Source organism: Pseudochaenichthys georgianus, chromosome 18, assembly GCF_902827115.2.
Source record: "Pseudochaenichthys georgianus chromosome 18, fPseGeo1.2, whole genome shotgun sequence".
Taxonomy (NCBI): domain Eukaryota; kingdom Metazoa; phylum Chordata; class Actinopteri; order Perciformes; family Channichthyidae; genus Pseudochaenichthys; species Pseudochaenichthys georgianus.
In genome coordinates this window covers 19,500,492-19,521,303 of record NC_047520.1, presented here as the reverse complement: position 1 = coordinate 19,521,303, position 20,812 = coordinate 19,500,492, and the positions used below count along the sequence as shown (strand labels likewise).

Genomic DNA, 20,812 nt, shown 5'->3' with positions numbered 1-20,812 from the left:
GTTCCAGATGACCATTGCAGATTTTGCTAAAGTGACCGCAGTTTACCCATTCTCTGGAATAGCCAAAAGAAGCACCTCGGACAGTAATCCCACATACATAGATGCTATAGGTGTGACGTTTAGATACTACTGGGACCCCAAAGCAGAGACTGACAAAAAATAAAGTTTCAAAAAAGTTTAATTCACAAAGTAATCCAAGGCAGGTACTGACGACAGGGAGCTTGGCTGGACGTAGTAAACCAAAAACAAAGCTGCGGGAAAACGTTTCCGACCAAAACTCAAAAAGAACTCCTTAACCAACTACAACAGACTCCAGGCTGCAGAAAGGCACTCCGGACCGCGGGACAGCATGAAAAATACTCTGGCAGAGAAGTGAGGTGAGGGCCAGGCTCTTAAAGAGCAGGTAATCAAGTGAGTGGGGACAGGTGTGCCTCATCTGCAGCCAGGAGTAACCAGCCACGCCCCCCTGTCACACACCAGCCCTGCAGAGACAGAAAGACAGAGTAGTGAAGGATAAAAGGAGCACACAACAAGTTAAACACAAAAACAACAAAAGCCCCATGCAAAACATAACAGTACCCTTCCCTCAAAGGACGCCTCCTGGCGGCCTACCAGGACTATCCAGGAAACGGACATAAAAGTCTCTCAAGAGTTTTGGGTCCAAAATCAGCGAGCGAGACACCCATTGTCGCTCCTCTGGCCCATACCCCACCCAATCCACTAAATACTGGTAACCACGGCCCCACCTTCGAACCTTCAGCAACCTCCGTACAGTGAAGGCCGGGTGGTTGTCGATGAGCCGGGGGGGTGGAGGGGGTTTGGTTGGAGGGCAAAGAGGGCTGCAGGAAACTCTCTTAAGGAGTGACACATGAAAAGTGGGGTGCACCTTCAAGGCAAGAGGAAACTTAAGCCTAACCACACTAGGATTGATGACCCGTTCTATCTCATAAGGTCCAATGTACCTGGGAGTGAGTTTCCGAGAATCCGTTTGAAAAGGGATGTCACGGGAGGAAAGCCAAACCTTCTGGCCCGGTTGGTAATCCGGAGCTGGTCGTCGATGACGATCCGCCATCCTCTGGTTCCGGGCGGAGGTGCGGGTAAGAGCTGCCCGGGCTTCACGCCAGACTCTGCGGGCTCGCCGAAGATGCCCCTGTACTGAGGGAACTGCCACCTCTCTCTCTTGAACCGGGAAAAGGGGAGGTTGGAAGCCGTTGGAAGCCATAAAGGGTGACATACCTGTGGCAGAGCACACCAGGGAGTTATGGGCGTACTCAACCCATGGCAGATGAAGAGACCATGAGGCAGGGTTTCGAGAGGCAACACAACGAAGAGCCGTTCCCAGGTCCTGATTTCCCTGCTCCGTCTGGCCATTGGTTTGGGGATGGTACCCAGAGACAAACTGGCCGACGCCCCCAATGCCCGACAAAAGGCCTTCCAAACTTGGGAGGAAAACTGCGGACCCCTGTCTGAAACAATATCCTGAGGGATACCATGCAGCCTAAAAACATGCTGGGTGAGAAGAGTGGCAGTCTCGAGGGCAGAAGGTAGTTTAGGCAGGGGGACAAAGTGCACAGCCTTAGAGAAACGGTCAACGATGGTCAGAATAGTGTCGTTCCCGTCTGATGATGGGAGACCAGTCACAAAATCCACCGCAATGTGGGACCAGGGCCGGTGGGGAATGGGAAGTGGGCGAGGAAGTCCAGCGGGGGCCTGATGTGAGGCCTTGCTGCGGGCACAGACGGAACAAGCTGAGACATACTCCTTCGTGTCTGCGGACATAGTGGGCCACCAGAAGCGTTGTCGAATTAGAGCCAGGGTCCGATGAAAACCTGCATGGCAGGCAACTTTGGACGTGTGTCCCCACTGGAGCACTGGAGATCTAACATCGGGGGAAACGAACAGCCGGTCTGATGGACAATCCTGAGCCGCTGGATGGTCCTCCTGGGCCTCCTGGACCACCCTTTCAATCTCCCATCTAGCTGCTCCCACGACACAGGAAGATGGCAGAATGGTTGCATCCCTTGAGTCCTCCACTGGGGAAGCGAACTGCCGGGACAAGGCATCGGCCTTCACATTCCTGGAGCCAGGCCGGTAGGTCAAGGTGAAGTTGAACCGTCCCAGGAAGAGAGCCCACCGAGCCTGGCGTGAGTTGAGCCTGCGTGCAGAGCGAAGGTAAGACAAATTCTTATGGTCCGTCCATACTATAAAAGGATGGTTGGCTCCCTCCAGCCAGTGCCTCCATTCTTGAAGGGCCAGAACCACTGCCAGCAACTCCCGATTACCAACGTCGTAATTCCTCTCAGCAGGGGTCAGCCGACGAGAGAAGAACGCACAAGGGTGGAGCTTCTGGTCTGCGGGGGAACGCTGGGATAAAACTGCCCCCACTCCAGAATCAGAGGCATCCACCTCCACCACAAACTGGACCCCTGGATCAGAATGAGAGAGCACAGGAGCAGTGGCAAACAGACATTTCAGTTTTACAAAAGCTGCCTCAGCTGCAGGAGACCACTCAAAAGGCAACTTGACAGAGGTGAGTTTAGTCAGAGGCACTGCTACCCTACTATAGTCCCGAATAAACCTTCTATAAAAGTTGGCAAAGCCCAGAAACCTTTGCAACTGCTTCCTGTTAGAGGGAGTGGGCCACTCGGTCACTGCTTGGACCTTGGCGGGGTCAGTCCTTAATTGTCCCTTGTCGACGATAAAACCCAGGAAACTCACAGAAGAGGCATGAAACTCGCACTTCTCAGCCTTAACGTACAGTCTGTTCTCAAGAAGTCTCTGCAGTACCAGCCTAACATGCTGGACATGCTCCTGAAGAGTGCGAGAGAAGATAAGGATGTCATCAAGGTACACAAAAACAAACCTGTTTAACATGTCACGCAATACATCATTAATCATAGCTTGAAAAACCCCAGGTGCGTTCGTTAACCCAAAAGGCATTACTAAATACTCAAAATGTCCCCTGGGAGTATTGAATGCAGTCTTCCACTCATCCCCCTCCCTTATTCTCACCAAGTGGTACGCATTGCGAAGATCCAACTTAGTGAAGATGGTGGCTTCATGAAGGGGAACAAAAGCTGAGTCTATGAGTGGAAGGGGGTACTTGTTCTTGACTGTGATCTCATTAAGCCCTCTGTAGTCTATGCAAGGGCGTAGGGTCTTATCCTTCTTGTCCACAAAAAAGAAACCTGCGCCCATAGGCGATGAAGAGGGGCGAATAAGCCCAGCAGCGAGTGAGTCAGAGATGTAACTCTCCATGGCCTCCTTCTCTGGCCTAGAGATATTGTACAGTTTACTAGACGGAAAGGGGGTGCCAGGGAGCAAATCTATGGCACAATCGTAGGGCCGGTGAGGCGGCAAGGATAGGGCGTGGTCCTTGCTGAAAACCTCCTTGACACTGTGATATTCAGGGGGTACAGAGGTGAGATCAATGGGTTTGAGGGGGTCTGGTGCTCTAGTAACTGTGGGGGGTACAGCAGAGTGTAAGCAATGAGAGTGACAGAATAAACTCCAGTTAATGATAGACGAGTTGGCCCAATCTATGTGGGGGTTATGGAGCTTCAACCACGGAAAACCTAAAACGAGTGGCGACATGGGTGAGGGGATAAGGTACAGGGAGATTATCTCGTGATGGTTGCCAGAGATCTTGAGGGAAACTGGAGCAGTACGGTGAGTAACTTGGGCTAGGAGTTTCCCATCTAAGGCAAACACATCCTTAGGTTCTGGAAGAGGCTCAAAAGGAAGTTTAGACTGCATCACAAAGTCAGAGTCAATGAAATTGTCATCCGCACCAGAATCAATCAAGACCTGCAGCGGCACAGAGTTCTGAGACCAGGAAATAGTACCTTTGACTGGGGCAGGGCTGTCGTTCTGGATCAGCTTGAGGTGGAGGAGCAGGGTCTGTAGCTTGAGCATCGGCAGTCGGCGGGAGTGTGGAGAGATGTGCTGCGACCTGTTCCATACGGCCTCCGATGTTGGTCACACCGGCGGTTAAATCCCGAATCGCTTCCATAACTCTGTGCAGAGCTCTGTCATGTTGCCCTATCATTACCCCTTGAGCAGCAAGCGCTTCCCTGAGTCTCTCATTCTCTGCAGGGTCCATATTGGCCAGAGTATTCTGTGACGTTTAGATACTACTGGGACCCCAAAGCAGAGACTGACAAAAAATAAAGTTTCAAAAAAGTTTAATTCACAAGGTAATCCAAGGCAGGTACTGACGACAGGGAGCTTGGCTGGACGTAGTAAACCAAAAACAAAGCTGCGGGAAAACGTTTCCGACCAAAACTCAAAAAGAACTCCTTAATCAACTACAACAGACTCCAGGCTGCAGAAAGGCACTCCGGACCGCGGGACAGCATGAAAAATACTCTGGCAGAGAAGTGAGGTGAGGGCCAGGCTCTTAAAGAGCAGGTAATCAAGTGAGTGGGGACAGGTGTGCCTCATCTGCAGCCAGGAGTAACCAGCCACGCCCCCCTGTCACACACCAGCCCTGCAGAGACAGAAAGACAGAGTAGTGAAGGGTAAAAGGAGCACACAACAAGTTAAACACAAAAACAACAAAAGCCCCATGCAAAACATAACAATAGGTGTCCCTCGAGGAGTCCCTAGTGAATTTAAATTGGCAAATCAGGTGGCCGATGGATGGGCCTCAATTGTCTGTCCATGAACAAAAATGTTGACAGAATCAATTTCATCCATTACAATGTTCAACGTTTAGGGAATCTGACCCATGACGGTCTTAAGGCTGTGAGCGAACAACTCAAGGCTACTTCTCTGATGGCCTATCAGAACCGAATGGCCCTTGATATGTTGTTAGCCGAGAAGGGTGGGGTTTGTTTCATGTTCGGGGACCAATGTTGCACTTTCATCCCCAACAACACCGCGGCTGACGGGTCTCTACAAGCAGCTTTACACGGGCTGAAAACCCTTAACAACAAAATGAAGGAAATGTCTGGGATTGATGAGAGCAGGTGGGACAGATGGATGTCGGTTTTCGGTAACTATAAAGGATTGGTGACCTCGACCTTAGTATCCATAGCGGTGTTTGCAGCCGTCCTCACTCTGTGCGGATGCTGTTGCATTCCCTGTTTAAGATCCCTGGTTGAGAGACTGATCGGCGCCGCAATAACGTCACCCACACCAACTCAACAAAATGGCCCTAGTAGACGCAAAAGGGGAAGATAATGAGGAAGCCCTAGCTGGGGAAGACTCCTTCCCCACTCCACCTAGCGCACCATCGTATGAACGATGGGAAATGGACACTTATACTGCTTAAACGAATTAAAATAAAATGTAATGTATAACCTTCCTCCAACCTGTATGTGATAAAATTGTGTGTTCTGGCTGCTGAGCCTCTGAAAAAGAAAGTTTAAAGTTCTGGGTACCCAACGGCGGACCATACCATGTTCAACCTCAGAGCCATAAGAAAAAGCAACCCGAAAAGGACGGGCACAGGTTGGAGCAGTTACATGAGTAAAAAATGTGAAAATCAATGGGCTATGTCTACTAATAATGCTATGTTGCCCCAATCATTAGAATGGGGCAAAAGGGGGTTTGCAGGATAAAGATAAGGCAAAAGTAACAGTGAATATAAGATATAGTAAACCTATCATGGAAAAGCTAAAACATTGAGCTGTCTGAGTGGAAAAGTACTGTGTTAAAGTCAACTGCTGAGAAGCCTCAGCAGTTGGCCGGCTACATCCTGTTATCTTCAAAACTACAAACCACAAGAATGTAGAACACCATGTTACGAGTATGTGTCACCCGACCAAAAGGCGCCACTGTCTTGTGAGCGAAAACCAGATAAGGCGGTAACAAAGACACATCGAAATTAGGAAGAGGGAGTTGGGCCCTGGCTCTGACCTTGGGTAAAACTGGGTGTTGCTAGGGTAGCAACGGCAGATTACACCAAGGGAGAGCAGCGAAGGGGGCTCCGCTAGGAACAGTATATATGCAGGATGTATTCAGTTCTCGGGGCTCTCTTCAACTGGGATCTTACGCTGACTTGCCTGTCACGGTGAGACCTCAAGAAGGAGTCCAAAGCGCTTTGTGGTATTGTATCAAATTGAATGTACTTTGCTGAACTGTGATTAAAGTACCAAATTTATACCAAATCAAATCGGAGTACGAAGTCCAATTAGTTTTACAAGCATAATCTGTTTTCTAGATACTGCCTCTACTTCCCAGGAACGGCTCACCGGAACTGAGGGATGGTCAGACACTGCTCTGGCCATAACCAAACGATCTGCGCGGAGTGCGGACCTGGTCCTATAGGCTCCAACACTACCTGTGTATACTCAACTATATACTCACCTGTGTATATAGTGTATGCAGTGATGTACCTGAACGCGTTCAATGAACGATCGTTCATGAACGCGTTCATATTTTGGGCGAACGTGAACTGAACGTACTGTATTTCCGCTCGTTGAACGTAATTGAGAACGCGTTCATTCTCAGCGCTGTATAACGGCGTTCAAAAGTGCGTTCATTCTCAGCACTGTATTATAACGGCGTTCAAAAGTGTGCCAGATTTCATATGCCTTTCAGCCGAAAACCCAGTTAAAACACACCGTAAACAGGCTTCAAAATAATGCGGAAAACCACCCAATCTGGCAACAGCAAGCTGCCTGTGACGCGTACGCGCCTGTCACCCCTGGCTGTCGCACTAAAATATAAATATACTAAATATATCAGACTCCTCACAACAAACAATGTGGAACCGCGGAACCGGCGAGCATTGAATGAATGAATGAATTAGTATGGACGAAGCCGAGAGCAGCTGCAGCAGCACTCGCTCAGAGTGAGACTCTACGGCAGGGGTGGGGAACCTCCGAGTCCGGCCTCCGGCCGTATACGGCCCGCGAGACAATTTGGTACGGCCCTCGAGGTAATTTATAAACACACGCAAAAAATAAAAAAATGAAAGAAATCTAGACCGCAAAAAAATTAAACAAGCGAGTACCTGTTTTTCCTGGCCAAGGTCAGGGTCCTTGAACACAACACGAGCCTAACGTGTCATCACGTGGTATATGTCTCGACTGACAGGGGTGCAGTTCTGACGGAGAGCACCAGAACGCCACTCCAGCACTTCAGAAATTGCAGTACCGATAAGTCCATACACATGCCGCAGTTTCTGCGTGTCTGTGTCTTTAGTTGAAAGCCCAGTGGCGATCTGCTCATCTGTCATACTGATCAGACAGTCAATAACTGTGTTGTTATCATTAGCATCTGGTTAGCTAGCTATGCTAATGAATATAAGAAGCTTTGTCTACAACCAGTGAGGTAAAGGCACATCTTTATATGATCATTATAGTTATAAAAAAAATAAGAGAATAAAGTAAACAGGTATAAAATACTATATGACAGTTATTAATAAAGAAGAATACAGTTTCAAAGGGGAGTGATTTGTCAAATATCCATACATTAAAAGAAAATCTGCTTACAGTTGTGTTTGGGTGTTGAGAGATGTGTCCATAGATCTCCTAATGTTGCTCTCAAAGTGCAACAAATCTTGCCAGGGGAGCATGCCCCCCGGACCCCTCTAGAGGAGGTTAGGTCCCCCCCCACTTAAATCATGTTCACATCACATGGATAGGAAACTAAATACATGTCCACACATCTTGTGTCCATAAATTATCTTTCTGTTTTGGTGGTCACGCCACACCCTGCACGTGCATGCATACGCGAGTCATGGTGAGATATCTGGATTAAGAGGTTGCTTTTTCTTTGCACAGAATGAAATGAATGGGCTGTGATTTTAGTTTTTTTAAGCAGAGGTCAATAACTTGTACGTCCCTCTGAGGATATTGTAAAAATTGAAATGGCCCATTAACATCCAGGAGACAAATAATAGCTCGCAGCAACGTATTGAAAAAATAACTATGAACTATAAATTAGTTCATTTTTGAAACCATGAACTTTAGTTCAACATTTTGAATTATGAACTATGAACTGAACTAGTTCATTTTAAAATGTGTGAACTGTGAACTGAACTAGTTCATGTAGAAAGTGAACTTTCCCAACACTGAGTGTATGCTACTCACCTATACTCACCTGTACATATACTGAATAGATACAGAATAGGCCTACAGACAGACATATGACCCTGACAAAGCACATTTCCTCTGCAGTTTATTTTTTCCTGTTTATATGCTGTTGTCCTACTAAAGTGTTGGGAAATAATAAAGTAATAACACTATATTTTAAATTAACCTTAGAACAGTAAACATGTTATTGGAGCTTTTCATTGTATTTAATTAAATGAATGCAGTCTGTGGTTAAACCTATGGGTTAAACACGGGAGAGTCCATAATGAGGAAGGGGAGTTCTCACGTGAGTGGGTTGCGTTAAGATAAACAGGCTTCAAAATAAATGCATGCAGTTGAGAACGAATGACCATGGGGATTATTAACATGTTTATTTGGAGCATACAATAAATATATTACAAACAAAATCAAATGCAATCCAAAAATGTGGTGAGGCTGAACAGCCCACTTAGAATAATTAAATCATTTAGCTCTGATTCACCTTAATTTGAAATGCTCAACCGGAAGTGTATGTTGTTGTGACTGCGCCAACCAAGCGGAGTGATTAGTTTAGTTATGTTTATATTTTGTGTTTATAAGCGTCTGGGTGATTAGTGCCGTTTATTAACCTCACAGTCGGCTGGATACTGCTCCATTCAGCATGATACGTTGGAATAACGCGTGGGTTTAACATGTTTATTTTAGTTTGAGACGCTAACATTAGCTGATGGCTCTCAGTTAGCATTAGTTATCAGAGCCGTTCACTGACACTCGGACATATGGATACGTTTTGTTTACGTCTCCAGAGTCCACCGGACAGCTGTAAACTCTAAACAATAAGTAATTCAGCTTGACTGCTGTCTCCAGACATGTCCCAGCCTGCGGACTGTGATGACTCCACTCCCCTGCTCAGGGAGGACGCAGACAGGTGAGTGAATGTCCACACGTTGAATGTCGGTGTATGGTTGTTGTGAGTGTGTCTGTAGCTGTGCTATAACACTGTCCTGTATCTCCCCTGTGCATAGTTATGATGACTATCAGGATGAAGACTACAAGCCTCGCTGGAGGTCCATCAGAGTCATGTACTTCACCATGTTCCTCAGCAGTGTGGGTGAGGAACCACCGAACCAGCTACACATAATTAAAAAATAATAATATTAAAACTATCCTGTCACTGTGAATATAAAAACATTTATCCTGTGCTTAGTGTAAAATTATGAGGATGTGTGTCTCGAAATGCTTTCAGGTTTCACCATCGTCATCACGTCTCTGTGGCCTTATCTTCAGAAGGTGAGAAGATATTTTCCTTTATTGTAAACAGGAAGTAAAAAAAGCTGCACAGAGGACTTTATATTTAGGATATATTTAATGTTTAATATTTAAGGTGGATGGCAGTACCACTGCCAGCTTCCTGGGCTGGGTGGTGGCAGCCTACAGTCTGGGGCAGATGTTGGCCTCACCTCTCTTCGGCCTCTGGTCCAATCACCGCCCCCGCAGGGAGCCGCTGGTCTGCTCCATCCTCATCAACCTGTTCGCCAACATCTACTACGCCTACGCCTACCTGCCCCCCTCCCACAACAAGCTGCACGTCTTGGTGTCCCGGGTGCTGGTGGGCTTCGGAGCAGGTGAGTGTTACTCCGTCCTGCAGTGAGTCTTCCTATGCTGCAGTCATGTGACCTCTCTCTGTGTCGTAGGTAACGTGGCAGTGGTGAGGTCTTATGTGGCTGGAGCTACGTCCCTGAAGGAGCGCACCTCAGCCATGGCCAACATGAGCGCCTGCCAGGCCCTGGGATTCATCCTGGGACCAGGTACTCTTCATCACAGTCCTCAATTGATGTCAACCGAGCCAGTTGAGGAAGTATCTGAGCTCCTACATTAAACCACCTGTCTTTAAGGTTTAACACTCCTCAGCGGTGGTTAACAATGTTACTGCAGCCTCTCTATGTGACACACACACACAGGCTTTAAACACAGATGTGTAAATGTCAGCATTGGGAACAAAGCTGTACACTGTTGGTGCAGCCTACAAGTAATCAATGCATGTTGTTTAAAGGTCTCCTATCATGCAAAATGCACTTTTTGATGTCTCTTATGCATAAATGTGTCCCCGTTGTGTCAGGGAACTGTTTTTTATATATCCGAGACCTATAATATATGCCTAAAAATAGTATAACAGGAGACCTTTAACTCCTGCATCGTGTGTGTGTGTTGGTCAGCCCTGCAGGCGGGTCTCTCCTTCCTGGGGGAGGGTGGGGTGACCGTGCAGATTCTCTCCCTGCAGATCAACATGTACACGGCCCCCGCTCTGCTGGCGGCTGCGTTCGGCCTCGTCAACGTGCTGCTGGTGCTGGTACTTCTCAGGTTTGTGTGTGTTCAGCTCCGTGTGTGTGTGTGTGTGTGTGTGTGTGTGTGTGTGTGTGTGTGTGTGTGTGTATGTTGGAGTCTTACTCTTTGTGTTTCTCGCTGCACACAGAGAGCACCGTGTCGATGACCGTGGAAGACAGATCCGAGCCATCAACTACACATCAGAAGGTTTGCTTGCTCCTGTAAACACAGAGTTTTATTTTGAAAGGACAGGAAACTAAAATATTGTTTTCCTTCCTGTAGACGGAGATGAGCTCAGTGAGGAAAGTGAGGAGAGCCTTGATCAGTTGGCCGTCGTGACCTCCAATGTCCTCTTCTTCATCGTCATGTTCACCTTCGCCGTGTTCGAGACGTAAGAAGGACATAAACCGAATATATTATCCTGTTCCTGTCAACCAGTATTTTAAACCTGTGTGTGTGTGTGTGTGTGTGTGTGTGTGTGTGTGTGTGTGTGTGTGTGTGTGTGTGTGTGTGTGTGTGTGTGTGTGTGTGTGTGTGTGTGTGTGTGTGTGTGTGTGTGTGTGTGTGGGTGTGTGTGTGTGTGTGTGTGTGTGTGTGTGTGTGTGTGTGTGTGTGTGTGTGTGTGTGTGTGTGTGTGTGTGTGTGTGTGTGTGTGTGTGTGTGTGTGTGTGTGTGTGTGTAGGATCGCCACCCCCCTCTCCATGGACATGTTCTCGTGGACCGGGAGAGAGGCTGTGCTGTACAACGGCATCATCATCTGCGGCATCGGCATCCAGTCCATCCCGGTGTTTGTGGCGGTGAAATTGGCCTCTCGGAGGTACGCCACCCCCCACCTGAGTGTCAGACAGAAATATGCTGTATATATATTTATTTATTTAATTTCAGAATTAATCCAGAGAGAGTTTTCTTCCTCAGGGTCGGAGATCGTCCCGTGCTGCTCGCTGGCCTGACCGTTATCTTCTGTGGCTTCTTCATCCTGCTGCCATGGGGGAACCAGTACCCCCAGATCCAGTGGGCAGGTAAACATAAAAAGTGCTGATTCTCTGTCTGTTACTTTAGATGAAAATAAGGAGCCCCTCCCCACGCCCCTCTGAGAGATATTTGGTTAAAAAGAACACAATGGTGCTCTAGGAGGAGATTCAGGTGATAAGGTGGGGGGGGGTTACCTTGGTTGGTGATTGGCTGATGGTTAAACAACCCAAACAATCGTTATGACATCATAAAGTGGCCAGGTTTTTATATAACTGGATCAGGACAAAAAGTGAGCAAATTCAGAATCTCTTTACGCAGAGGGGACACATGTTTATGTATAAAAGACATGAAAAAGTGGATGTTGTATGATAGGTGACCTTTAATATAAAATAAAGTGGATTAAATAAGATCGAAAGGAATATTTATCGAAAACATGTAATAATAATAATATCTGTAAACACTTTTTAAAACATTATAATTAAAAAAAGAAGATACATAATTTGAGGTTCAATCAATTAATCAATGTCTATTTATATAGCCCAATATCACAAATGTTACATTTGTCTCAGGTTGTGCTTTTATTTTGAAATCCCAGACGTGACAAACAGCACATTGGGGAGGGTGTCTGCAGCCTCCAACAGCTCTGTGGAGCCCGTTGGATGCCCCTACCAGCAGACCTGGTGTCAGTACACCCCCGTCATCCACCTGGCGCAGTACATCTCTTCAGACGTCCTGATTGGTGTGGGGTACCCCGCCTGCAACGTCATGTCCTACACCCTCTACTCCAAGATCCTGGGCCCCCGTCCTCAGGTGAGTGTGGAGACGCTCAAAGGTTAAACCTCTTTGAATAACCACCTGATCAAAGTGTGTGTGTGTGTGTGTGTGTGTGTGTGTGTGTGTGTGTGTGTGTGTGTGTGTGTGTGTGTGTGTGTGTGTGTGTGTGTGTGTGTGTGTGTGTGTGTGTGGTGTGTGTGTGTGTGTGTGTGTGTGTGTGTGTGTGTGGTGTGTGTGTGTGTGTGTGTGTGTGTGTGTGTGTGTGTGTGTGTGTGTGTGTGTGTGTGTGTGTGTGTGTGTGTGTGTGTGTGGTGTGTGTGTGTGTGTGTGTGGTGTGTGTGTGTGTGTGTGTGTGTGGTGTGTGTGTGTGTGTGTGTGTCTCTCTCTCCTCTCTCTCTCTCTCTCTCTCTCTCTCTCTCTCTCTCTCTCTCTCTCTCTCTCTCTCTCTCTCTCTCTCTCTCTCTCTCTCTCTCTCTCTCTCTCAATTCAATTCAAAGGGGCTTTATTGGCATGAAAGTTAAATTAAACAATGTTGCCAAAGCATCACAATACAAAATAATTAACAACATTAACATACATTTCAAATGTTTACATATTATTGATGATATATATACAGTGATATAATTACATTTCAACGTGTGTGTGTGTGTGTGTGTGTGTGTGTGTCATTCACTGTCCCTCAGGTTGTGGCATGTGTATACATATTGGGCAGCAAGGTGTGCCTTGTCTCCTTCTCCTAGCAGTACTCTCAGTCTTGAGAGGTCATCAACCTCCTTGAAACCTGGGATCACAGAGTTCAACTTGTTCCAGTAAACGCTCCTCACTTCGTTGAATGTTTGGCACTTCAGGAGGAAGTGCATCTCTGTCTCGGTCTCACCTGTCGTACAGTGACCACATATTCTGTTCTCTTTTGGTTGCCAGGATCTTTTGAGTCTTCCTGTTTCGATTGCCAGTCTGTGGTCACTGAGCCTGTACTTGGTTAGGATCTGTCTCTGCTTTCTGTCTCTGACAGCAGAGAGATATTCTGCCAGCTCGTACTCTCTGTTTAGAGCCAGGTAACATTCTAATCTGCTTTGGCTTCTCGTCTCGTCTTCCAATGTTGTAAATAGTTGTCTTTACATTGTGCTATAATGCGTTTGACTGCGATTGGTGTTTGGAGAGTAGTGCTGCTGAGAGACGGGTCAGAGTGGCTCTGAGAGGGGGCAGCTAGCCTCAGCACCAGCTGCCATAGGGGACTCTTCTCTGGGTCAGCTCTTGGCTCTGGAGGGCTTTGGAGTGGAGGGTGTCTCGGGGGCTGGATCTAAGGTAGTTAAAGAATGTTAGTGCTCTCTTTTGAGTGTTAATGATCAGTGGGTATCTGCCTAATTCTGCTCTACATGCATTTGTTGGTGTTTTTCTCTGAACACGTAAAATGTATCTGCAGAATTCTGCATGTAAAGACTCTGTTGGATGTTTGTCCCAGCGGGCATAGCTCTGGTGACTGAGTGGACCCCACACTTCACTACCGTACAGCGCAATGGGCTGGATCACACTATCAAAGATTTTGAGCCAGATTTTAACTGGAATTTGGACATTATAAAATGTTCTCTTAATTGCATTTAGAGCTCTTCTGGCTTTTTCTTTGAGTGCATTCACTGCCATGTTGAAACTTCCCGATGCTGTTATGGTTAAACCGAGGTAGGTGTAACTCATACTATGTTCGATGATATGATTGTTTATGGTAAACTGGTATTTGTTCTCCTGACATCTGGGGCGTTTTTGGAAAACCATGACATTAGTTTTCTTCATATTGACTGCCAGGGCCCAGTCCTTACAGTACTGGTCTACTATGTCCAGCTGCTGTTGGAGTCCTTGTTCAGTAGGAGACAGCAGAACAAGGTCATCAGCATAAAGCAGACACTTCACCTCTCTATCTAGGAGGCAGAGGCCAGGAGCAGCACAGTGATCCAACTGAACAGCAAGTTCATTTATATATATATTAAATAAAGTGGGACTTAAATTGCAACCCTGACGAACGCCTCTTCTCTGGGTGAAGAATTCAGTTTGTTTGTCTCCAATTTTAACAGCACACGTATTCTCTAAATACATTGATTTAACCAGATCGTACATTTTGCCCCCTATACCACAATGTAGAAGTCTATAATAGAGCCCTTCGTGCCAAATAGAGTCGAAAGCTTTTTTGAAATCAATGAAACAAGTGAATATTTTACCATGTTGTGTTTGGTGTACATGTTTGTTAACTAAAGTGTGAAGGGTATACACATGGTCGGTGGTGCGGTGTTTTGGAAGGAAGCCAATTTGATTTTTACTCAAGATGGATTGTTGGTTAAGGAAATCTTGTATTCTTTTATTTAGAATGCTACAGAATAATTTCCCCAGACAGCTGCTGACACAGATGCCACGGTAGTTCTTAGGGTCTGATTGTCTCCACTCTTATGAATGGGGGAAATGAGCCCTTTGCACCAGATGTCAGGAAAACATCCTGACTGCAATACGATATTGAACAGCTTTAACACTGTCCCCTGCATCTCTGGGGTGCTGCATCGGAGCATTTCCTTTTTAATGTTGTCTGGGCCACAAGCTTTCCTTGGCCGGAGAGATTGTGTCTGTGTGGTCAACTCTTCCCAAGTCATTGGGAAATCAAGAGGGTTTTGGTTGTCTTTAATAGTTTCTTCTAATGTTTGGAGTTTCTCTTTTGTAATACACTGATTTGAATTTATTAGATTTATTGGTATGTCTTTGTACAAACTTTCAAAATGTTCTCTCCAGATGTCACCGTGTGGATGGGTAATGCTTGTGGTTGTTTTGTGTTGAAGTTGTTCCACAGATCCCAGAATTGATTTTGATCAATGGCTTTCTCAATATCCTCAAGCTTCATGTGGGTATAATTTTGTTTTTTGTTCCTTATTGTACATTTATATTTGTTTAAGACGTCATTGTATCTAATGCGTAAGGCTGGGTTGTTTGGTTGCCGATGTTTTTCATTTGCTATTTTTCTCAGGTCTTTTCTGATGGTCTTGCATTCTTGGTCAAACCATTTGTCAGCGTTTTGCCTTTTAACAGGCTTCCGTTTTTGCTTTATAAGGTCAGCTTTAATAGCTGCCTTGTGAAATATCATATTGATATAATCAATGGCCATGTTTACACCATCTTTGGTGGGACCATATTGATTTTGGTCAAATAGTGACATGTCATTCATCAGATCAGGTGAGTTCAAGGCCATGGTGAATTTGTCTCCACTGTCTGGGCCCACCTGTAAGCAGGATGTAATGTGTACAGCTTACTGGGTTCCCTTGTTGTGTCACTCATTGGACCTGAGAGTTTAAAGAACACATTGATTTGGTTGTGGTCTGAAAAGGGGGATTGCTGTCTGACAGTGAATGCACTGATAGTGGAGGGGTCCATGTCAGTGATTGCATAGTCTACTACACTAGACCCTAGAGCTGAGGAGTATGTGAACCTCCCTAAAGAGTCCCCTCTGAACCTCCCGTTCACTATGTACAGGCCTAAGGCCCGACAGAGATGCACCATCTCTTTACCATTCTGATTGATTTCAGAGTCAAGGCTGTTCCGATGGCTGACGGTTGGTGTGGTAAACAGGGGGGGTTCACCAAATACATGGTGGCTGCCCTGCGGGTCTATGACATCAGGTTCAATTCCTGTTCGTCCGTTCAGATCTCCAGTTAGAAGCACATTTCCCTGGGCCTGAAAATAGGCGATTTCTGAATGGAGAGTTTCAAAAATGTCTTCTTCAAAATAAGGAGAATCTACTGGGGGAATATAAATAGCACACACGTATAGATTCCTGTCAGTTATGCCCAGGGTTTGATCTAACCTTAGCCAAATGTGGGATTTACCTTGTTTTACTACTGAGATCTGACGGCAAAGATCTCCTTTATACCACACCAAGATCCCCCCCGATGTTCTGCCCTTGCGTATGTTTTTTGATTTTATAGAGGGCACCATGACTTCATTATAACCTGGAGGACAGTGAGTGAGCAGATCATTTTTACACCATGTTTCTGTTAATATAATGAGATCAACATCTTTGATAGATTCTAAGAACTCTGGATTCTCACTCTTGACCTCCAGGTTGAGGAGTGGAGTCCCTGAATATTCCAACAGCTTATATGAAAAGAACGCATCTTTTCTTTTTCAAAAACAAACAATCAAAATGAACCTGTATAGTGAGACAAATATATATATAAAAAAAGAAAAAAACTATTTTCACTAATATTACTATTACTACTGATTACTACGATAACATATATATGTAATGTCTTAGCTGGACAGAAGTCGGGTGCACAGGGTGTGCAGCATTATCCTGATGTCTCCCAGTTCAGAGGTAGCAGGGGGAGGGAGGGTGGCAGCAGGCTGGGCTACAACTGCAGCATAGCTCCGCTGCTGTAGGCGGGGAGGGAGACGAGGAGCAGCTGTTGCTGCATATCTCTGCTGCTGATGTTGTGCAGGTGTTGAGCTGGGTGAAAGTAGCCTCCTCTGGGTGTGTTGGGGGCGTGGGGAGTGGGAGGTCCAGGCTGAGCTGTTGTGTCTCCTCACAGCAGGGGTGGTGATCCTGGGGTGGTGATGGGGAGGAAGCGGTCTGGGAGGGTCTATTGGGCCTCTAGAGGGGGGGGGTGGGAGGGGTGCGTCCCAGGGCTGCATCTTTGAGGGTCTTTGCAAATATCCCCACCCTCTCTCTGTGTAGGTGGAGTCCATCATAGAGGTCCCAGGGGCCAATGGTTGAGTGGAGGGCCAGGTGGACATTTGGTAAGGTGGCACATCCTTTTCTGATCTCCATATTAATGTCATGGATGACATGAGGAGGGGTGTCTGTCCTAGGCAGCAGGGTGGAGACCACAATGCGGGTGTCGGGGAATTCCTTACTGGCCTGCTCCGCCATTTTCCTCACTGCCTCAGCAGTGTCCCTACGGAGGCTGTGCAGGTCATTTGTTCCCGTGTGGATCACCAGGTACTGAGGGCTCCTGAGGGTCTCCTTTTTCAACAGCTTCATGGCCTGGCCTGTGGTGCTGCAGTGTTTAGACAGCACCTGGCCTGTGGTGCTGCAGTGTTTAGACAGCACCTTTTTATCAGGAAAAAGCTTTCTTGGGTCCAGGAACTTCCCGTTTGAGTCAGCCAGCAGGACCACTTGTGGGTCTTGTTCTTCAGGCTGAGTAGAGGGAGGCTGGGGTGGGCAGAGCTGGCTGTGGGCAGCTGGCTGTGTGGGTGTATCAGGAGGGGCCAGGGTGTTGTTGGGCTGGGTGCTGAGCAGAGAGGGTGGGCCAAGGACACTGGCAGGGAGAGTCTGTGTCTCTCTGCTCGTCATTGTGAGGACTGATGAGAGTTTCTCTGTCAGGTGCTGGACCTGCCTGGTGAAGCTCTTCTCTCTACACTCAGCATCCTCCCTCACCTTGGCTAACTGAACACGGAGCACACTGTTCTCCTGTTTGAGTGCCTCTACACTTCCTCTGAGGTCAGATGCCAAGGCCTCGTTGTCGCTCTTGAGCTGCTGGAGGTCCTCTTTAAGCTGCTGCAGAGTGTTGTCTGGGGGACCAGACTGCCTGGCCTGGGTCCGCTCTTTGAATTCTGCAAAGTCCAGCTCCAGCAGGGCCACACTCTCCTTCAGCCGATTGTTGGAGCTGGCCGGTGTGGGAGGGGCAGAGATGGACAAGGTGTTGGGGATTCTCTATTGGGCTCTCATCACCTTCGCTGTCAGAGGGGACACCAGACGGGGACACCAGAGGGGACACCAGAGGGGACATCAGAGGGGACATTGATCCTCTTTGTGTCCACCTCAGCTTTCAACAGGGGGAATGCCTCTTGGAATGACTCCAGGTTGGCGTCATTCCCTTGGACCATGACCTTTCCTTTGGTGTAGTATGTGATGGTGAGCAGAGGGTCATCTTTGTCAAGGTGTTCATCTTTACAGATTTGTAATCTGCCTCCTGAGCCGATGCCCTCTCTGGAGACGTGTGCATACTTGCTGCACAGAGTATCTTTCCAGATGTAGATGGAGTCAGTGAAGAATATGAGGTTGTTCTTCTTCCTTCCTTCTCTTTGTTGGGCATAGTCAGTGAAGAGGACCTCTGGGTTTCCACACAGTGTCTTCTCCTTGTGTTTGTCCTTTGCATTTACACTCTTGCATTTAGCAGGATATACAATCTCTCTTCCCTCTGCTCTGAGAGCTGAGAAGTTATTTTTTGCCTGCTGGACAGTTTCCATGGCGACCACTTGTTTTGTTCCAAAGAGATGCTAGGCTAATTAATTAGCTTTTTCTAGCTTACAAATACTTTTCTTTTCCTTTCTTCTTATCTTCATGAAATAATTCACAGTTTATAATGTTTCGCTACCGTCTTTGGTGCAGCTCCTTCCAACAGTGGCGGGTAACAGCTGGCAGCTCACAGCTAGCAGCCCACAGCTAGACGGTTGACAGTTGTCAGTTGGTAGTTGAAAGCTAGTTTGTAGTTTCAACTCAAAAATACATCCAAAAATTGCGTTTCTTCCTCTGTTTCTGTCGATCATTGTCGTTAACTCTTCTTTGGAGTTAATTCTGAAGAATAATTTCAGATTTTCCTATAAAATGTCTCACTTTTTAGGTCCAATTTCGATTTTTTGTTCAGTAGCTCATTGCTGATGCAGCTACTCAAAACAAAACAATTCTCTCTCTCTCTCTCTCTCTCTCTCTCTCTGCAGGGTGTGTACATGGGATGGCTGACGGCCTCGGGCAGCGGGGCCCGGACTCTGGGCCCTGTGTTTGTTTCTCAGGTCTACACCCTGCTCGGCCCCCGCTGGACCTTCAGCCTGATCTGCGTCCTGGTGCTGGGGGCCGGCATCCTGCTGGGCTCTGTATACCACAGACTGATCCCCTTCTCTGTGCGCAATGCACGGACCTGAGACTTCCTACTGCAGACACTGTGACCTCTGACTCTGTGCTGCCTTCACTGACTGTAACATGCTGCAGAGAGACTTTTAACCCTGTGCTGCGTTTAATGACTATAGAGGCTTCTCAATACTCAAATTTCCCCTCCTCGACTCCTCGACTCCTCGGTCCTCCGGTAGTGACCCGGAAATGAATTTCAGCGCGCCATTTTGAAGGACGTCTCATTTCTCTAAATGCACACCGAGGATCGAGCGTCGAGGAGGCTCTCTGGAGGAGCTATAACCGAGGATACACTGATGGTTCCTCCACGGCTCCTCAGCGGATGCATTTCCGGGAACGGTGGAGGCGTGACGCACGGCCGGACTTATCTCAGCCAATGACAGCTCTGCATGCAACCCCTGGATATTATTTTAGAACCTGCTCTCATCGCAACGCGATGTTTACAGTGATAACAGCTGTGAGGTCCTGCAGAAAGCAGAGCAGTGTGTATAATATATATCACTCAGTATAACATGCCTACTCTCTTTATTTGCTTTAGTTTAGTAGAATCTACAAACAAAGAGTCGATATTTTTCTAAAACCATTTAGTGCTTCACATAATAAAATACACAACGGCCTGTAGCCTGATTATGCTTTAGGAGCTGTAGGTGTGTGGTGTGGTGTGGTACAGTGGTGTAGGTGTGTGTTGTACAGTGCGTAGATGCGGCGGACAGACGGGTCTCAGTTGTTTGATTTTTGCCCTTACTTCTAATACTTGCAAATACAACTTTTGAGCCCGTTAATTTCCAATTCCCCATTTCAGCGGACCTCTAAGAGGAGGGGGGGGGGATATCCCAGTCTCTGATTGTGTACGTTATTATGAGAGTGCTCTCCTTACTTTAATTGCAATATTTATATAAATATTTTAATTTTTTTTTTTGCTTTTGGGGGTCTGTTGTGTCCGCATCTGTAGCCTGGTCTTGTTCTCATTATTCCCGCACTCTCAATGAATTCAAAGTAAATATGTGGGGGAACATGTTCAGCTGATCCAGCAGAGATTAAAAATATGACAAAACACTCGACAGATGATGCAGCTGTTGCCACGTAATAATGAACGGACGTCGCTTTAATACGACCGCTCAGAGGAGAGGAGTTCTCATTCTTTAAACGTCTGCTGCTTCCCCTCCTCTCTCCTCGGTTCCCTCCTCGGTCCTCCGCTCGCATCTCCTGGGGCGGGTCTAAGTATCGAGGAGGGGAGTCGAGGAGGGAAATTTGAGTATTGAGAAGCCTCTACTGACATGCTGCAGAGAGTCTCTGTGCTGTCTTCACTGACCAAGTTAAACGGGTGCTAGCACTGCAGAAAGAGATTTTTTTAATAATGGTGTGTGAGGTGGGACCATGATCAGAGATTTCCTGAATGTACATATGATTAACATTTGTAATTATTCTGACTACAAGCTGGAAAAGGTTCTCTGATTGAACATGAGACTGTGAATCTACCGGCACAAGGAGCACTGGATTCTGGAGGACACTGATAATATTTCTGTTATTAGCTCCAGATTTGGTATTTTACCTGAAATAATTGTATTAAGTGAAGTTTGATGAAGGTTGTGTGTAATGATGGTGTGATGAATAAAATAATTAATAACATCTTATTTATTTCATCTTTTGGTGCAAGGTATAATATTTATATTTTGTAAATGGCTAAAGCAGTATGGATATATCAAGTGTAGCGTAGTAGTGGGTGTCAGTCCAGCAGGTGGCGGGAGTACAACTCTAACTTTGTTAACCATTAAACACCAAAGAAAAAGAAGAAGGAAGGAAAAGCAGCAGCAGCAGAAGAAGAAAAAGTGGAAAGCGC

General features: G+C 46.7%; 2 protein-coding genes across 2 annotated transcripts; one reads left to right on the top strand and one right to left on the bottom strand.

Annotated features, from left to right (window-relative positions):
- Positions 1-8,563: 8,563 nt before the first annotated feature.
- On the top strand, positions 8,564-19,498 carry mfsd8 (major facilitator superfamily domain containing 8). Its single transcript, XM_034106440.2, has 13 exons — positions 8,564-8,705; positions 8,831-8,952; positions 9,050-9,135; positions 9,271-9,314; positions 9,409-9,649; positions 9,719-9,832; positions 10,241-10,385; positions 10,498-10,556; positions 10,632-10,740; positions 11,032-11,166; positions 11,265-11,368; positions 11,917-12,131; positions 18,786-19,498. Exons 2-13 carry the CDS (start codon positions 8,894-8,896, stop codon positions 18,984-18,986), a joined length of 1,512 nt encoding a protein of 503 aa, XP_033962331.1. The 5' UTR covers positions 8,564-8,705; positions 8,831-8,893; the 3' UTR covers positions 18,987-19,498.
- Positions 16,717-18,314, bottom strand: LOC139435769 (uncharacterized). Its single transcript, XM_071206618.1, has 3 exons — positions 17,886-18,314; positions 17,176-17,778; positions 16,717-17,142 (listed from the first exon to the last, which is right to left on the bottom strand). Exons 1-3 carry the CDS (start codon positions 18,312-18,314, stop codon positions 16,717-16,719), a joined length of 1,458 nt encoding a protein of 485 aa, XP_071062719.1.
- Positions 19,499-20,812: the final 1,314 nt, after the last annotated feature.